This window comes from Labrus mixtus, chromosome 9 (genome assembly GCF_963584025.1).
Source record: "Labrus mixtus chromosome 9, fLabMix1.1, whole genome shotgun sequence".
In the NCBI taxonomy this organism is placed as follows: domain Eukaryota; kingdom Metazoa; phylum Chordata; class Actinopteri; order Labriformes; family Labridae; genus Labrus; species Labrus mixtus.
The window spans coordinates 18559845-18579933 of record NC_083620.1 but is presented as its reverse complement, the minus strand read 5'-3'; the positions used below and the strand labels follow the sequence as shown (position 1 = coordinate 18579933).

The window sequence follows — 20089 nt, the reverse complement described above, 5'->3', positions numbered from 1 at the left end:
GGAGCAGAGACCATGTATCGGACAGCCATGTGCTGCACAGACGGCCACTGGACTGGCCTTCACACAAACACACATTCAGAGACACTCTCATTTACACTCGTAAACACACACTCTAGGGCAAGAGTTAGCAAGACAAAACCAACTAAATTAGGGCTGGCCTTGACCTGCTCTGATTAAATATTATTTCAATGTGCTGCAAGGTAAACACTGATTTTGTTGTTTAATTCTTGTAATCCAAGATTTTTGTGCTGCGACCAGATGCCAAAACCCCCCCTTTTTTTTCATATCCACTTTGGATCACGTAACTACTTGTATGTAAAACAGCTCACATGTAATAATAAACCGATGGAGAATTTGCCACTCTTTAGTACCTCAGCATTTACAAAGTATTTTAGCACCTTTCAACAGGTTGTTTCGGTTCTCTTACCTACAACTTAACTGTTTTGTCTCTGTGTGCCAACCAACTGAATGCTGGGAACATAAAGTTTTGAAAACATGGTAGAACATAGCGTCTAAAGCAAGGGCTGAAGAAGACATACTTGCTCAGGAGATAATGGACACTAATCAGAGAGCTTAAAGAAGAACAAATAATCAAATTAATAATCCGTTGGCCAATAAACACAACTCCAGTTTGCCATTTTAACCTAAAAGCTTGTGATAAGCGGTGTTGTTATTGCAGCCTCTCTCTCTTCAAGATGACATTTTCATTGCTGACCAGCAGGTGACATAGCACAGTATCGATGCTAGGTTCAGTAGCTGTTTTAGAAATGTATGTCTCTGTACAACAAAATCAAATATTCATTATTTTTCAAAAGTGTTTGGAGAAAAGACTGTTAACCAATTTTCAATTAAAATGGTGCAGACTCAATTAGCCGAGTTTAAGAAAAAATCTGACCAATATGATATGATAGATATGATCAATATGACCAGGTGCACGTGTTTTGTTAGCCTCTAAGGGGCAACCATTTCTGTTGTAGCCTATAGTAGCCCATTACCCCCGACATGTTCTTATTTCTTTGCTCAAGGGTCCCTTCTACTAGAATTTAATATTGTGCACTGGTTGCTGTAAAAAGCTGTATGCCGTAGTTTTAAGTTTAACCTATCTTTACCAATGTGATGAACAATAACCCATCTGTTACACTATTTTAATTTAGAAAAGTTAATCATTTGTCAAAGTCTCCCTCTTACTCATTGTGTTTTAGAGAGTTGGATTAAAAGATCACAACAACTCTCCTTAATGTAAGCTTAATATGAAATTGGAGCTAGCTGATTAGCTTGCCTGGTTCTGTTAGCACATCCAAAATGTTCTATCTGGTCAGCTTTAGAGAAGCAGGTACACAGAAAATGTATACTTTTGACACAACCAGGCTTTTGACTGTTTGCTTCAAGTGTTTTTGCTAACCCAAGCTAATTGCCTGCTAGCTATAGCTTCCTGTATATTGTGCAGACAGCAAACCCTAATAAGAGAATTAATGAGTTAATTGTAAACCTAGAAGCCTATTACTTTTGTATTTTTTGTATTGTAAAAATGTTCTTAAAATCTTCCTAATGTTCTATTGATTGAAGTTTAGAGATAAGTAAGTAGGCCTACTGATGAGGGAAGGATCCTCATAATGGGGGGGGGGGGGGGGGGGGGGGGGGGGGGCATAGTTTTAGCATTCTGAAACTTAAAACCCTGTTTAAGCATGTTGCCTGCCTGAAAATGTTATTTTAAAATAAAGTAGGCGTATAGTAAATCAAGTGATTTTGATGGCCCAATAATCTAGGCAGAGGAGCAAACTATAGAATAGCGGCCCAACGCTCACAACAGCTCTGCTCCTTCTAATGACATGCCTTGCTCTAAAGCTGTCACAAAACTGCTCATTAGGATGAATTAGGAGAGAGTCTGTGTGTAAATGTTGAGCCTAGTGTTCAATTTCTGGTGGTGAGGGAAATCTGAAGCTGGAGGGGGGCGTGTCCGGTATGGTGGAGCGGTCACAGCAAGCATCTGGAGATATGTGTGGCCATGTCCACCAGACAGAAAGAAAGAAAGAAATAAAGAAAGGAAAGGACAGAGGGATGATTGATGAGAATGAAAGGAGTAAGAGAGAGCAGAAGGTCTTGTGTGAGTAGTTGAGAAAAGTGTGGGACATTGCACTCAGATGGTCTGTTTCAAGGTGTTAAGATTACTTTTGGACTGTCCTGGTTAATGTCCAGCGTTGCTCTTTTCCTCTTCTGGCAGGCAGAGATGGAGCAATAATAAGGTGATTGCAAAATTCTTCTTTCAAAACTTTAAATTGAAAAGAGGTGCTTTGGGCCGCAGAGACTTTGTGACCCTGCAACATATCCGCTCACAGATGTCTAAAAGTTGGCTGCAGTCATTCAGAAAGTACACCTCTTCATTGTGTTTCCAACTCCAGCCAGAAAGGCTTCTGCAAGATATATGTCACATGTAAAACCTGCATTTGGAGAAACAGTGAGAAAGGTGTGTGATTTAGAGGGTGACAGCAGACTGTTAAGGGATCCGCCTGTCCAGCCGGCCTTATCTCCAGCTCTCTTTCCACACTGAGAGTGGGTCTTTTGGGGGAAGTAGACATGCACGCTCTTTGGGATGGGCTTTCTGGACTGTGTTTGTGCTGTGTTTGCTCAGCTCTCTCAGCTTTAATTGAATCATTGCTTACAACCAACCATTTAAAGGCTGTTTTTTTCCAGTTCATTAAGAGTTCAGCGTTTCAGGTTTGCAGAGCTGCAGATTACGGTATGTTAAATTGTGTTTTGACAGGCTGAAGTTGAACGTCCAGCGCAGGCCTTTGGGGGCTGATTGATTGGAGAGATAAAGTCTGTCTGGGAAGACAACAGCTGTACCCAGAGACGTGTAAGAAAACAGAAACTAAACAACATTACTTTCTATTCGATTAAACATTTTAAAAACTCTTTCCTACCCCCCAAACATGTTACAGGACAATCTTCACAGATCAGAACTCTGACTTTTTGTCCTAGCCGTCTGTTGGTTTTGCTTTATGGTGAAGTGTCAATATGTCTGGTCCTTTCCAGAAAAGTGAGCTATCATTCCTTGCATTGTGAGATAGAAGCAAAAGTTGACATGAATTTACTTTAGCTATGTTAACAATAGCTGTGGCCAATTAAAAACCAACATATTTCACATATTATTCATTTTTTTTGTTCTCTGAATAGCTATCATCTTCAAGATTGTGCATATTTACATAATTATCAAATTGCTGGTTCCAAATATCGATATTTAAATAATAAACAAAAATACAGCGCTCTGAACTGATCTGAATCACAGTGTCACTTCTTCCTGACCCCTCATGATGGTGCTTATGACATGAATGAGGGGAATGTGAACAGAAGTTGAATTGGCCCAAAGAAGAAGTTCGCATTGGCTTAGATGAAGAAGAAGAAGAAAGCGTGATAATGTCAGACAGCAGCAAAAACATGTTCGGGGGCCTTTTGTATCAGATATCGTGACGTATCATTATAGTTGACTTGCAATATATCAATCATCACAGATCGCTGTATCATTATATTATCGTATTGTATCCTGACTTGCCCTGCAATTCCCATCCCTATTCAAAATCTGCTTCTTTACATTAAATACCTTTTTATGTTGAATAGCCCAGGTTTAAGTCATGGTGTAATCCATTAATATAAGAGGCCGCTATAGATGTTTATAATCCGATAAATACAGTAACCCATAACTTTAGACGTTTATAAAACCACCAGTCTGTTTTCAAGGTGTATACACAAACAGCAATTAATCAGAACAAACCTGACATGTTTCCTCATGTGGAAAAAACTATTTTGGACCATGAATCGAAACACGCTGTCACATCCTTGATACAGCACATCTATTCTCCTGCACAGGTCTGCTGCCTCAGTCCGTGAGGTTATCCGTAGTTCATCGAGGGAACATGGAAGCAGGAGACAATACCAGTATGGCTCACAGGGTGTCTCGGATCACTTCAATCAAAGCCTAGCACCTTTTACGAGAGGAAGAGACCCCGCATACTTACGAGATTGTCAGCTGCTGTTGTGATGGCAGCAAACATAAACAGGCCTCAGTCTGGTAAGTATTTTACTGATTCACAGCTGACTGTCCATTAACGATTGCAGCGATGGTAAAATAATGACTTTCATCAATTTCAATCTGCGGTCTTTCAAACACCTCAGGGTGGCTGTGGAAAGACTTGAGTGAACAATAACAGACAAGTCTTTCTGACACAAGCCATCGAAATAAAGGAGATTGACTATATGTCAGCATAGGTTTTTTTTTTTTAAGTGAATGACTTCATCATACAGTGTGTAAAAAAAGAAAAAGAATCAAAATATACCTTTTTTCTTACAGACATTGAAGCCATTAAACAACAATATACCCAATAGACCCAGAGACATTTTCTTAACATTTGACAAAAAACATTAAAATTATTTTACCCCCTCCACCCCCTCCAGACTCACAAAAAAAACTTAAAGTGCAAGACATTTAAAGGCAGTCAGTTTTTTTTTATCAGGCTTGAGATAAAAAGGGGATTAAAGTAACTAAAAGATCCATGAAATGTCATATTTACTTCAAGATTTGACGATTCTTTATCTTTTCACCAATATATCTGGGAAAATATAATACCTCTTACTACACTGCGTTCATCAGAACTCAAGTCTGACATTTACTCATAAACATAATATAGGCCCATAAAAAAAAAAAAACATGTTTAGAAACTATTCAGCACATTGTGTAATTAAAAGAGGTCATCATTACTAACAGCAACATTTGAGAAGAGCTTCCAGATATTCTCAATGATAATAAAGGTCATGTTTTATATTGCTAGTAGGGGAAAAATAACAAAGAACAAATATTTGAATGACTCAAAGCATGAGCATTGAGTATTTTCAAACTGTTGGCACTTTTACATGAGTACACATCTTTATACTTCTTCCTAAACTGCCCATTATTAGTGAAAGTATAAAGTGATAAAGGTTTACAAACCTTTTAAGCTGCCCTTATTACTTTGAATTCCTTGAAAAACATGATGAATTCGACTGTTAACATAGATCATATTGGTGAAAGGTAACTGAACGTTTTTTTTTTTTTCTATGATGCTTCCATGATTCATTTTCACCCCCCACTCCACCCTCTCACAGATCAGCTTGTCCTTCGTAATAAGTCCAGTGGGACTGAGTGCGCCATTGGGTGTCGCTGTGCGCGTAAAGTCTCCGCCGGCAGGTTTTGGTCCGACCGGACCCCGACACAGTAAGAAGTGTCAGATGGTCTCGTTAACAACACGTGAGAAAAATCAGTATATGGAAGAAAGGGAAATACGGAGAAAACCCGGAGAGAACTGACAGGAAAATTACGCGGAAGAGAAGTTTGGGGAGAGAGCTGGACCTGGAGGAGACTGCGGAGTTCTGAATGAGGGAATGCAGAAAAGGGGAGCAGACAGACGGCCAGAGCACCAGACATGAGTCCGAGGTAAGACTCTGATACGACAGAGAGGTGCGGAGGACTTACAAGCTGAGAATTGAGTTTTGTCTCTGTCATATCTGCTTATGACACTAATGAGTGTATACCGGTTTAAAAGTTTGTAATGTCATATTGTTGTGAGCGGATGTTCCTGATGTAGCTTTCAGTGCAGACAAGGCTTCAGCATCTGGATCCTTTGGGCATGTCCGGCCTCAGGCTCATCTGGCGAACAGTCTCTATATAGTAGACAGTTGAATGTTTCTGTTGTCAGTCGTAAGAAGGCAATTTCAACATGATCTTTTAGTTCACAATTAACTGAATACATTTTGATATGATGGGAAATATGCTGATTGTTAATGTAGTGAGAGGCAATTTTTTCAAAGAATAAAAAAAAACAGAGGCTAGAGCTTTTTGATGTAGGCACATAACCGTTTTTTATGACTAGTTAGATAGTCTACTAGTTGATAGCATACAGGATGGAAATGTGAAATCACATGTTTAATTAGGTTGGCATGTTTATTATTAGCCTATATGTTTTATTATATACAAGAACATTTTATCTAGCCATGCAGTCAGCAATCTATATGTAGGCCTACGTGATGTTTAAAAACAAAGTTGCAACAGGTGTCTGAGAGAGAGAGAGAGAGAGAGAGAGAGAGAGAGAGAGAGAGAGAGAGAGGTGGTCTTTGTTCAGTTTTAGAGATTTTAACGTCCTGTCAGTTTTTACTAATCTTTTCTTGTAGTGCAGCAGAGAGTTTATTAAAGACACAGATGTTCTCGGGAGAGGTCTGCAAGAGATGAGATGAGATGAGATGTACCACACCTTTATTAAACTGTATTAGATTTGAATTATTTAAAAGACGTACAATTACAGAACACCAACATTTATTTGTGCATTCATTTCCTATACCCCATTCAAAAAGCAAACACGGGCTGTGATTAAATTTGATGAAAATGTAAGCCTCGGGGACGACCTAAAATGAAATATGATTTTGTGTTTGGGTGGAGTAAAATTCCTTGAAGGTTTTCAAACATAGAATAAGAACGGTTACCAACTCTTAGTCAAAGCAGTTGTGTCCAATCTTGAAACTGCTTTCCACAGTTTTTTAAGTGGGCTCACTGATCATAAATAACCAACACATTTACGTGTGCGTACAATAGCGTCCTGTCTCTTTAAGACTATGTGTTGAGAAGTTCATGTCGGGGTCACTTGAAGTTCCTGCCCTCGATGTTACCTTTTAGTTTTATTATAGACTGACATCACACGGGGCGCTAAAACACTTAAGGCGCATAGAGGCTCCATTATCATCCCGGTGCGCGTTATTGCTCCGACTCAAAAATAGCTAAGGAAATTACTAGAAAAAAAATAGGAGGAAACTGATGCTGGTCTAAGCACGTAATTTATTTTTTTTTTTTACAGGACGGGATGAGAAATAGTGGGAGAGGAGGGGCTGAAAGATACTCAGAAAAGAGGGAGAGGGAGGGAAGTGGGTGGGAGGACGGACCTAAGGAGCGACAAGAAATTCATATCAATTAATAATCATAAAAAAAGAGCTGGCAGACGCGCGCGGAAAACTGGCATGGTTTTTTGGAGGCTGGCAGTTCAAAGCTGAAACGTCAGATATGACTCCTGGAGGCTGCTGAGATGATCATTAAGGGAGACTTAGATCGGATGGCAGAACACATCGGGCATGCAGGTAAGAGCTGAGACGCTGCTGCGCGAGGACAGGGCAGGGATGACGTTCAGGCTCCAATCTTTAAACTGTAGCAGCTCGTGCTGTCAGAGAGGAAAGCTGTTTAGTTTTTAACATAGGCCTAAATGATTAAATATGCCAAAAACTTATTTTATTGCCTTTCATACAGAAGTGTGAATGATTGCATTCCAGTTTAATTTAATACGAAAGGCTCATTTTAATTCGCGTGTAGGCTAATTGCAAATTCTTATTTTTTTAAAATGTTTAAGAATACGTAGAACGGTCAATCAAACGATTTGTAAAATTGCCTGTAATTCCTCTAATGTTTCAAAATGTAGAATATAGAAGCATCACGCTTCAAAATTCGTCTCAAAATTTCAGGTTAAATAAAGTTAAACCAAATATTTCTTGCTCCGCAAAATCTGACTTTTATTTAAACATCTCACCTTACGTGTGCTTATTGTTTTTTTTTTTTTTTAGAATATTGTTGTGATTTATTATTTATTGTAGGCTACCTCATCAACGTTAAAGGGGACGTGAACCTCTGTCACAAGGGAACTTAAGCTTCTTCATGATCCTGTAATAAAATGTAAAAGGAAGCAGCAAATCACAATGTTGCGTTAGGATTATAGAAAGCAGACCTTTCACTGTGTTTGATGAAGTCAAAAACAATGACTTCAGGCGAACTCCGACAAAATAAAAAAACATTTTAAGGAACCATTTTCAATGCATGTTATTGTCTAATGTACTCTACAAAAAAGGAAAACAGGATCTTATGTCCTCTCAATGTTAAGAAAAGATTATTCTGAGTGCTGTGTTAAAAAAGAGAAAGAAACAGCTGCCTCATACACTGAAAAAGTGATGTTTCTGGGATGATTTAGGGCTCTTTCTTTCTTTCTTTCTGTCTTTCTATCTGCGGAGATGAAGTGAAGCTGTGAAGGATGAGCCGCTGCAGCTCACAGAGATGCGTTCACTCGTGATTCGGTTTACTGTACAGTATGTGAAGAGCTGCAGAGTAAAACTAGATTAGAGAAACAGACTGAGAGGACGTCGAAGAGACTCAAAGTCAGCAGACAAGTTAGTGCTTTGCATGCAAAACGCCACGTAAAGTTCTCAGGTGTTAACTTTTAAACGAGCCCCATTAACTTTAGACCACTAGTGGTACTTAAGAATATATTTTTTTAAATTACATTTTCAAAGAAATTCAGGGCGTATCGATCTTCAACGAAAAGAAGACGAAATTACAATAGACGTAGGCTATATGAACTGGTTTAAATGTAACTCTCAAATGGTTGAAAAACCTGCCCGATATTAAATTATTTTTTTTGTCAACATTTAATGCTAAGAAGTGATGAATTTTACAATATCAAACCAGATGAAATATTCTGTACCCACTTCTTAAAAGTAAAAAAAAAGTTAGAAGCTGTGTCAGAAGTGTGTGATGATTTTTAGATGCGCAATAACTCGAGACGTATAACAGGAAACTGACTCCCCCATGATGTGTGCTGACTAAAACTCAACTTTTCACCTCTCCTAAGTGCTCCTCTCCTCTGCACTGCAGGGTGCACTTTTTGTGACACTCACAGTTCTTTATTTTTTTTTTGCATGTAAAGCTTATTCAGCTTGTATTACCCTCTTGTGAGACAAAAAAAGACCCAAAATAAATTTGGATATACAATAAGAAAATCTTCTTGAAAATTGTCAGTGTCTTTTCACTGAAAGTGTTGGTCAAACTTTCTGTAAAATGATTAGAGGCGGCACAAAAGTATGGGAAACAAAAAGAAATGAAATAAAATAAACTGTCAGCACAACATTTTAAGCAGATGTCTGCAGTGTTTATATGACTGAGGCTGCATGCAGAGGTAGGACGTTTAGTCTCTTGCGCCACCCCAAAAACCACAAAAGTGACAAAACAGAGAGAAAAGCTAGTTTTTGAATATTAATCTAATGCAAATAAATGGAAGTGGCAGTTGCTATTAAATACATCTGTAATATCTTAATGTCCTCAGTATCTTGAAGAGTCATTGAAAAAAAGCTTTCAAATGAAAACATGCATGCAACTAGAGGGACTTGTGTACCCTTTCTTCTAGGAGACTGTACTGCATGTTCAACTCCAACAAAATGATTTAATCCGCTTGTTTACCATAGCAAACAGAGCAAACAAAGTGTAGCACAAGCTTTGAATTTGTTTACAGTAACTTGATATGTAGCAGACTTTGTTTTCTGACTAAACATCTTTGCAATCGTAGATGGCTTCCTAACAGGATGCAGTGAGCTTAAACGCACCGCAGAGATTAAGACTTTTATAGAACATGTCTTAACATGGCCTTTCACTTTTTTGTCACTTTGGTACATCAAACAGTGAGCACAGATATTTTAAGAGGCCAGTCGTACTGCAGCTTCTCTTAATACTTTGATAGACAGCGAGTGAAAAGAAACCCTTATTGCGTTGAAGGGGAAACCCACAGCCACTTTGACTGTTTTTGTCACCATGTGTTTTCAGCTTGCATGTTTTTTTTTTTTGGTATCTCAAAATAATTTTCTTAAATTTGCAAAAATACATAAAATGGGAATTTAAGCTTTTTATTTAACATTCTTAACTTCACCCTGAGTCTGTTCTGAGTCAGGACATAAAGACCTAATTGTGTTAAACTTTGTAAGGCAGATGATCTGTGTCGCACAACTGGTGCTGTAGACCGCTGACACACACGAACGTGCACATTGTGTGTGCGTGTCGGTGTGTGTGTGTGTGTGTGTGTGTGTGAGAGTGAGTACACAACTTGTCACCTTGCTCTGCACTTCCAATAACAGTAACCATAACCCCTCATTTCTAAACACGTTTGATGTGACCGACATTGAAAATATACAATACATTTTGAGCGTTGAGTAATCAAAGACAGACAGAAACCAGAAGTGGAAACAGTTAAGATGACAACTAGGGACTGTCACCTGATGGAGTTTAACCGAATATAACTTGTTATACCCACCTTTTAATTTGTACGTTATTGAATTTGTTTTGGATTTATTTTTATGATCTAATATTAAGCAATAAATAGCATACATGATGGCAGCAAGCAGTAAGTTTAGAAATGAGGACAGCACCTTTAAGATAGAAATAAAAAACCTTCTCACATTTAAAGGACATTTAGGATTATTAAAAGGATTGCTTATGTATGCACGACTGTTCTCTGCATGATCACTTGCTGACTGTAGTATTTTTTCTGACTGTCAATTTTTCACCTCAGAAGTGATGACTTTCTCTTCTGATGTTGAATTTAAGCCTGATGCTGAACATGCATGCATGAAAATAAACTGCTAAAATTGGCCCCCCTGAGAGTGACCTTTAGCTTTAAGAACAACCTGTTTCTTTTGTAAAAGACAAAAATAGAGGCATGCTTTTTTATTGGAACTGTTAAGAACTCCTTAGTAAAGAGAAAATTAGTTAAATAGTTTTTTTTTTTGGTGTTAAATATAGATTCACACTTCCCATTTTGCGCTGAATGAAATAAACAAGAAGTGAATGAGCTGATGTCAGGAAGGCCATGATCACACAGATGACATGATATTTTGTTGCTTGTTTCCCATCAGTGCAACGTAGCCCTCAGGGACACTTTGAGACGTTTAATCTATCCTCAGATGCCACTGCGTGAACAATACATGGTGTTTCATGCATGCAGCTGAAATAGTTTATTTTAAGCTTGACGGAACAATTAGTGTTGACGTTTGAGTGTGTGTGAATGTGAAAGTGTGAGCGTGTGTGCATATGCCTGTGTGCTGATTTACATCCAGTGCGCGCTCTGTTCCTTATATGACTGGGCTGACAGAGGGGCTGAGAGAGCTATCTTTTTTTGGATGTATCCTTCCCCCGCAGGTTTATACCTGCTGTTCATCACACGGGTGAAACATTCATCTCCTGCTTTGTTTAAAAGTCTGCACACCACCTCTGGAATACTTTATCAGGGAGCCAGCAGCTACAACGATACATCAGCACTTTCTTGAATTTCTCTGAATTTGTTTTTTCTCTCTCTCTCTCTCTCTCTTTGCACACTGCAGAGGAAGTGGACGTGTAGATTTCTGATAATGAGAAAACCATTGCGGCCGTTCACCTTCAGCTCCTTTAGTTCACTTTTCACTGAGGCGCCTTCATGTGCACGGTCCATGCCCAAGCTCAGCAACCTGAACATGTTCAATCAAGTGGAAACTATGAATTAAACATGATTCTGTAAATATTTAAAGCTTTAATTACACATTAGTGAGCAAACTACTGCAACCAAATTTGATTAAAAAAAGGTTTGCATTATATTGCAATTAACATTTTTGGTTAAAAAAGAAAAGTGATAATTTATTGATCTCATTAAATCCTCGTGAATGTCTCCTCAGGCAAATGATTTGTTTCGGGTTTGTTTCCTCTTCTGTTTTCCTTTAACCTAATTTTCTTTTTGGCAACACATATTCCAAATATATTTTGATAGTGCTTTGATGTGTAAATCAGAACTTTTTAAACATTACTTTTTAAAATAATGAAGTTAATAATCATGTGGTCCAGAAAGGTACAGACTGTGGTCGTATGCATTGAAATCCTGATTGCTGCATGACAGTTTACAGATGTCTGTTGTTCCAGGTGGCGGACTGAAGACGATGCTGGATGCCATGGATGTTCCAAGTCATGCTAGGGATCTCCTGCTGCAGCTCAACAGCCAGCGAACCAAGGGTTTCCTGTGTGATGTCATCATTGTGGTGCAGAACGCCCTCTTCAGAGCTCACAAGAACATTCTGGCTGCCAGTAGCCTCTACTTGAAATCTTTGGTGGTCCACGACAATCTCATCAACCTCGACCACGAGATGGTGAGTCCTGGGGTCTTCAGGGTCATTCTGGACTATATCTACACAGGCCGCCTTACTGAGGGAGACCCCACCTCTCCCACTGAACCGAATCTAGGGGCCGTGTTGGCAGCAGCTAGTTACCTGCAGCTGCTTGACTTAGTGGCCTTGTGTAAAAAGAAGCTGAAAAGAAATGGCAAGTACCCTCCACGCCCAAATCCTGCATTTCTGCCCTACCCAAAGATGGGGCCTGCCAGTTTGGGTATAGGAGGTGGGGGCAGGTATAGAGTTTCTACACCTGTCATTCAGTCCTGCCACAGCCATGCATCCCGGGCACCACCACTAGAGGAGCTGGTTCCCCATCGACTAGCCATCCATGCCGGGGAGCTGTATGCCCCCACCTCCACCCAGGGCTCTCAGGTGTTCCCCTGCCTGCAGCCAGCTCTGGCCGCTCAGCTCGGCCGTTCAGCCCACCCAGAGAGGAACTGCTCCCCCAACTTTGGCCTTGATCTCTCCAAGAAAAGCCCAAACTCCCAGTCCCAGCACACGCCCTCCCATCTGGCAAACACCCACAATGAAGAGGAGCGAGATGGAACCCAGAGTGAGCGCAACAGCCCCATGCAGGGGACCAACGGGAGGGCCTTCACCTCGGAAAAAATGGAGTCCACAGATCAGGCGAGCTCCCTAACTCCTCCACCTTTCCCCCATCTCAACCAGCCTCTCGCCCCGCACCTCCCCCACCTGCACCGCTCGGGCTCCCAGAGCACAGATCGCTACCTGTGCCCCCCCAGCCCTGACCACCCCACAGACGGTGGAGAGGCAGGCAGAGACATGGGCAACATCTATCGCTGGGTGAAACCTGAGCCATACGCAGCTGAAGATGAAGATGACGATGACGATGATGAGGAAGGGGGTGAAAATGGAGACCAGCACCATAACCACAACAAAACTGGGGAGGACAGTGAAGGAGCGGACGACAAGAGTGGGTCGGGCACGGAGGAGACAGGCAGCAGTGAAGGTCGCCCTTCCCCCCCTGGAGCGATGGGGAGGTTCCACATGCCTTACGAGCCAGAGAGCTTCGGGGACAATCTATACGTCTGCATCCCCTGTGACAAAGGTTTCCCGAGCTCGGAGCAGCTCAACGCACATGTGGAGACGCACACAGAGGAGGAGCTGTACGGCAATTCTGGAGGGGAGATGGGGAACATCAATAACACCAGCACCAAAAACATGAGCAGCAATACGAATGGTTACGGGAGCCTGAACAGCAGCAACAACTTGAACAGTCTGTCCCACCTGGACACCAAATCCAGCCAGGGTTTGGGTTCAGGCGGCATCATGGAGATGATGCGACCTTACCGCTGCTCCTCCTGCGAAAAGTCCTACAAAGACCCCGCCACTCTGCGCCAGCACGAGAAGACCCACTGGCTGACCCGGCCTTACCCCTGCAGCATCTGCGGCAAGAAGTTCACGCAGCGTGGCACCATGACACGCCACATGCGGAGCCACCTGGGCCTTAAACCCTTCGCCTGCGACTCCTGCGGCATGCGCTTCACCCGGCAGTATCGCCTCACGGAGCACATGCGCATACACTCAGGGGAGAAGCCCTATGAATGTCAGGTGTGCGGCGGAAAGTTTGCCCAGCAGCGCAACCTCATCAGCCACATGAAGATGCACAGCAGTGGGGGAAGCGCCGGGGGTTTGACAGATGGGAAACTGAAGCTGGACTTTACAGAGGGCATCTATCCTCTGAGTAAATATGCAGCAGAGCATCTGGGCCTGAAGCAGGAGAAAGCTAATGAGCTTCTCATCCAAGCTCAGCAGCAACTGGTGGCCGATGCAAAGGCCATGGAGAGCCTCTACCCGCTGTCCAAACTGGCCTCAGAGCACCTGGGCCTCTCCCACGACAAGATGGACATCCTTGGCCAAGCCCTCCCCCCTCCTTCACAGGCCCTCTCTGAAGCTCGCACCATTGACCGCTACTCCCCCAGCTAAGACCACCTGACTGGTTAAAAAATGGAAATCACCAAATAGGTCTGTGTGCACACACTTTTTTTGCAGTATTCAAAAGCCATTCACCTCAACACAGTATCTCCTCTGCACCTCAGACTCAGGCCAAAAGGAATTGGTCTGCTAATGCATACCAACACGTGTAAACTGTAAGTGCCTTAAATGCATCTAATGTATCTTAAAGTTCTTCTTCTTAAAGGAGCTCTGTGCCTTTCTGTGACCAAAGGACTCTCACTCAAAGACGTACAGTATTTATGTACAGTGTATGCATACAAACATTTCTAAAAAATCACAGCCATTGAGCCAAACTTTACAAATTGAAAACCAAAATGAAATTGTGTTATTTATTTTTGTATTATGGTGAAATCCAAAGAGAAACTGTTGCAAGGAAGCGTTGCAACCTGACCCTAAACCTGTGTACACAAAAAGAAGAAGACAAAAAGCACATGAGGACAAGATTCAGGGTTCTCGGTCCAGACCTGAGCGGAACTTTTACCAAATGAATAAGCCAACTCTTCTGGACTTTAAAGTAATGAGATGATGTATTTTTATGTATTTTTTTTTTTTGTTTGTGGGGTACTGGACAGTTTTTGTATCTCAATCTCCAACTTCACCCAATCATGTCCCTGCTTCCCAATGGAAAACAAATTACAATACAATATGAGCAAGTTCTTCAGCATTTTGGCTGAGTCTCATTTTCTTAATATAGTAAAGTTACCCACTTCCCTAACAGATCTTTTGTGACAGTATTGTTAGCTAAGTATTGTGAGCCTTAAACTCAGCTTCAACTTGAGCTAAAGCTTCCTTTAATATTTAGACTAACATCCCTCGGCTTTCAGTTGTTATTGAAAAAAGCAGAAAGCACAGCCCTGTGATGTCAGAACTGGGACATGATTGCACATACCCAACTGATGACACACTGATCCCTGCTTATTATGAGTGTAGCTTCATCGAAGAAAGGGTGTTGTCTCTGAATTGTTTCGGTATTAACAATAGCGGAAGAAGCCAAGCATAGAGGCAGGGGACAGGTCAGAATTAATGACATAAAAATATGTCGTTTACTGTCAGGAGGAATAACTAAATTCACATTAGCCTGATGATTAATCGTGTAGCAGCAGTAGTCAGATTCTGCTCCGCTGTCCCACCTCCCTGCTACTGTTGACAGGCCAATTGAGTGCTGCAGGAACACACAGACCCCCCCTTTTTCTCTGCACATACACATAGCAGCATGCTAATCTGCCCATGATAGGAACATAAGAAGGGGTTTGTGGGTCTTCCCTGGAAGCCGGCGTGTGAACAGCAGCACACCCCAGCTGCTGTGCCTCAGTAATCCCTGTGAAATCTCACTTTCTCCAGGACAATTCGCACTGCTCGCCAGCATCATGTCCCATTTCATGCCTGCCATCTTACCCCTCTGATCCACTTATTAACACCTCATTCAAGCCCAGCAAGTGTCTCCCTCCATCTCCCCTCTCCGTCCCTGCTGGGAGGCAAACGCAGAAATATCAAAGAATATTTCTGCGTTCGCTGACCAGCAATTCCTCCAGCTTGAAAACAAAAGAGCACTTAAAGGTTGCGGGAAGACGGCACATTTTTTTTGTTTTTTTTCCCAAAGAACATTCTTGCTCTTTTCTTGCTCTTTGTCTTTTTTTTTTCCACTTTCATTGTTGATTCAGATCAGAAATGTCTGACCACTATAGTGCCAACGCCAACCTCAGTGGGTGAATGTGAAGACTAAAGCCATAAATACACTGTGATAGACGTAGTGAATCTTAGAGGCTTAGAAAAATTACAGAGAATTACATGTGCCTGACTCTTGGGATTGTTTTTTTTTTTTTTTTTTTTTTTCAAGTATAGTAAATTAAGGGCTTCTTCTCTGTAGCATTTGATCATATCAAACATGTTGTTTTCTGTCACTTCCTTTTTCTTTAGTTTGATTTGAAATGAAAGCAGCGCACGTGAAACTGGTGCTTACCTCAGGACTGAACCCAGCATGGGGGCGCTAAGCTTTACTTAACCTTTATAAACAATTCATCACACACACCTTTTTTTAATTTCATTATTTACAGGGCATTCGTCCTGTGTTAAACCTGTGGTTATTCATGTGTTTATACATTTCGTGTTACTTTCATGAGGGAGAGATAATATGTGATATTAACATTTTTTTTAAACTTTTTACTATGCTGTATACATTTTTCTATTGCGTGTCCTCAAAGAGGCTTCTGATGGTCTGACCCACTCCATTTTTATAACATGATGCAAAGCCATTTCAGTAGCATCTAAACTGGCTGTTTGTGAATTCCTGAACCACACTTTAGCGAAAAGGATGGCATTAATATCTGGTTTCAAACACACATACAGACAAGTTAAGGTTGCAAGTGTAACATTTTGAAGCTTCTCTTTAAGACATGATGTGTTATCAGTTCTTCCCTAGACAGATGAGCTTTTTTTTTTTTTTTGCAGGGCTAGCATGACACCAGCCTCATATTGTTTGACCTCTTCTCCAGAGGTCAATGAACTCTCTGTTAGAGTCAGACTGAGTCTGCAGATAAAAGCAAAAAACGCAGAGGAAGCCTGCTTGTTTTGGATGATGTTTCCATTTTTATTTCGCACTCTGACAAGAAAAAAAAGAAAAGCTGAGATACAATGTTTTTAACAGTAAACAATATGTATAAACATGTAGAAAGTGTAGGAGTAGGCGGATGTGAGTCGTGGGAATTTCAGCCTCTCTCATTCACAAGTTTAAATGAAAAACCTTCTCCTCCTCTTCCCTTTGCTTACACCATTAAAATAACACAAAGTGTTTCCACTGTCACACCGAATCTGTGCAGGAGGGAAGAGCAAGATAATGTCAGAGCATTTCTGTCGGATGTGCACTGTTTGAGATTTGCTTAATTGCATTAATGCGTATGCCAGACAGGGGAGAACGATCGGGTATCTATAGAAAGGGGAAGCATTTTCCCGTATGTTTGTGTGTCCCGATGCCTTTAGAGTGAATGAGGGGCTTGTTAATGCATGTCCTGGGAATAATTTTGGTGTGAAGGAGACGAACTGAGGAGCAGGAAGTGAACTTTTGGCTGGTGTGTCGTGTCGGGCAGGATGTGCCGTGTGTTTCTGCTCAGAGGCAGATAGAGAGACGGAGAATGAGGAGGGAGAGGAGCAGGGAGAACGCAGCAGGGTGTGCGCGAGCCATTGTCTCAGTATGAAAGAGTGTTTCGTACTTCTAAAACTCTCCATTCAGAAAACAAGCAGACTGTATCTTCTCTTTTCCTTCCCGTCTTTTGCTCTTTGGGAGTAAAACCTCTGCTCAGTATCAACGTGATACGACATTGTGGGCTTTCAAGGGCTGCGCAGTGAGGAAGCCGTTCAGACATTTTGTTACACTTTCAGGATGTTGTGGATAAAACTTTTTGGCTTCCTTTCAGTCAGAGGAATTCATTACAACATTTTCTCCATATGTGTATATTATTTTGAAAATTAGGGCACAGTCAATTAATATGCAAGGACTTGCGACTAATTCAAATCATGTGTAAAAAAACTGCCTGCATTTCTTTTCCTCTGTGGTTGTTTTAATTAGAATAATTACTAAAGTCTTGTTTCAATTATTGGTGTAGCCGCTCATCCCATGAGCTTTTTATGTGATCTGCCCTCAGTAATGTAATTTATATGAGACACCAAACAGAAAACCTCTCATTGCCACCAAAGTGGTTAAGATGAAGATGTTTTGAAAGTAATAAAACGAGACACTCAAAACAATTTATGGGTTACATTAATTGTTGAAATGAAAATGAATTAATGCTTATATAAATAAGCGCAGTATAAGACGAACCACCAGATCTGAGATGTGGGTGGATGTTTTTCTTTTATTTAATTTCTAAGACCATTTCAGTCCTATCTGATAATATTATGGCAACCGTCCCAGGCCCATAACTTTTGTAACACTAACAATATAGATGTAAAAAGGACCTGGCTGAGTTCCAGCGGCCCTCATGTAGACCAAAAAAGGGTTTAGGTTGATGATAAAAATGCAAAGTATGCCTTTAAGCTTTCTACCAGTGACAGCAGGCTGAGGTCACCTGTGTCACACTGATCGGAGGTCTGTTTGACATTAACTGTATGCGACCATGTGTGCCAAAAGGACTGAAGCACTTAGCAGACATCCCTGGTGCTCAAAACAAAAATCAGCTGCCATTTTTGCCTTTACATTTCCAATTGCTTCATTGTCCAGCTTAGCTTCTGACCAACTTTGCTTTATTCTGAAAACGGTTGCCTTATCGGAGCACAACGCCGACATGACACTCTTTTGAAGTATGCATAGTTACTTTGGACAAATGTTTTAATGTAAAAACTGGAGCAAAATAATATTAATAACCAAGCTTTTCTTGACGTTGCACCAAAAGCTGACTCTTGTCAAACAATACAAAAGTGCCTTAAAAGAAACCAATAACACTGCAATAACTTTGGAAAATCTGTGTGTGTGTGTGTGTGTGTGTTTGTGTGTGTAGGTGTTCTGTCTTGTCCACAGTGCACCTGTCTATCTCCATGTCTGAGCGCCTTTCCCACAGTGCAGCAGGGCAAAGTACAAGGCAGAGATTTGACACTTTCTAGTCTTTATTACAAGCAGCTGCTTTAGATTTATTTCCCCCGCACTGCACTTTTCTGGAAAAATCATCGTATTGTGATTTTTATTACTCTCATGATCCCGTAGAAGTCCCACAATTGCCTTTCCTCTGGCACTTTGCTTCTCCTCCTCTTCCTCCCTCCAGTGCAGAGCTTGGCCACGCTCACTCTGCGCCCTTATTACCTCCACTCACATCCTCCCTCCTCACCTCTTTTTGTCCCCTCTCTCCTCTTACACTTCGCACAAACCGCTGACCCACTCCACACGTCTCCTCCACCTCCTCCTCGCCCATGATCCACTTACTTCCAGCTGTTTTTCATGCTGAAGAAGACAGTTGTCTAAATATTTATGCGGAGAGCTACTTTCTTTCCTTTAAGCCCTGATCAATTTCCAAAATGAACGTTGTGGCATGTGCTAAAATACACCGTATGATGGGCCAAATTAAAAAAAAAACTGACATGGTTATTGTACTCTGATCCTGCGGCCAGGAATCGGCTTACAAAGGAAGATTAAAGACAGCGTATCGCTGTAGAGGAAATGCAGAATAATGTGAGGGGAAATGTTCAGGCAAAAATATTCGCAGAAAGATGCCAGTAAAGTAAACACGTATGAAATTGCACAATTGAGCCGGGGCCTTGGCTGCACTGGCCAAGTCATGCACTGAGATAGAGAGAAGAAGGAATAGAGATGAGGAAAAGAAGCAGAGTGAAAATTGGCTTGTGTTTGATTGTAAATAACTAGGAAAAGATGTTTGCTTTGTGTGTCTGCTCACCTCTTTTTCTACATTTGTTTCCTTGCCCTCTGTCAGGAATTTTTCTTGTAAGGAAATGCAGTTGTTTTTTTGCCTTTTCATTGTTAGTTTCTGCAGGAAGCTCTTTTTTTTTTAACGTTAACATCATGTCAGCGTGCCCTTAGAGATGTCATCCTTTTTTTTCCCAGACTGAACAATTATCAGCTAATTAGCACGTGACCCACAGAAGGCTCTTTGTAGATGAACAAGGAAAAGGGGGCTCTGGCTGCTTTTGCCCTCCATCTGTTTGACTCAAATCTGTTTCTGTCTTTACATTGAACATAAACAGAGTGGACTAAGAATCGTTTAGTTTAAAGTGTAAAAACTTCTGCTCCAGAGGTTTCATTTCAAAGGAGAAGGGAAAAAAGCAGGGATTTAGGAGAGCTGAAGGTGGTCAGGGAGAGATTTGATTGTATTTCTCAGACAAACTCACATGCAGACACATACACACACACACACACACAGCTGCATGGCAGACTGCTGCTCAAGATTAGGTCAGATTTAATTAGGCTGCCCTGCTCCGTTTGGAGTGTCACTTCTTGTAGAAAAAGTCATTATTAAAAAAAAGGGGATTCCACTGACAGCTTTTCTCCCAACACACACTAAAACCTGAGATTCAGGGTCCTCTCTCTCTCTCTCACATACACACACACACGCGCACACACACACACACACTCTCAAAACATTAAATTTAGTCT

General features: G+C 41.2%; 1 protein-coding gene across 2 annotated transcripts; it reads left to right on the top strand.

Moving 5' to 3' along the window:
* The first annotated feature begins 5163 nt into the window (after positions 1 to 5163).
* On the top strand, positions 5164 to 18179 carry hic1 (hypermethylated in cancer 1). 2 transcript variants are annotated; one of them, XM_061046656.1, is made up of 2 exons: positions 5164 to 5464; positions 11771 to 18179. In XM_061046656.1, exon 2 carries the CDS (start codon positions 11788 to 11790, stop codon positions 13963 to 13965), a length of 2178 nt encoding a protein of 725 aa, XP_060902639.1. In that variant the 5' UTR covers positions 5164 to 5464; positions 11771 to 11787; the 3' UTR covers positions 13966 to 18179. The 2 variants fall into 2 exon arrangements, with proteins under 2 accessions (XP_060902639.1, XP_060902638.1); XM_061046655.1 differs by lacking the exon at positions 5164 to 5464 and adding an exon at positions 5472 to 7152.
* Positions 18180 to 20089: the final 1910 nt, after the last annotated feature.

Coding starts and splice junctions, on each gene's coding strand:
- hic1 (XM_061046655.1), top strand. CDS start 7,101: ATGATCATTAAGGGAGACTTAGATCGGATGGCAGAACACATCGGGCAT. Junction 7,153..11,770: donor AGAACACATCGGGCATGCAG/GTAAGAGCTGAG, acceptor CTGTTGTTCCAG/GTGGCGGACTGAAGACGATG.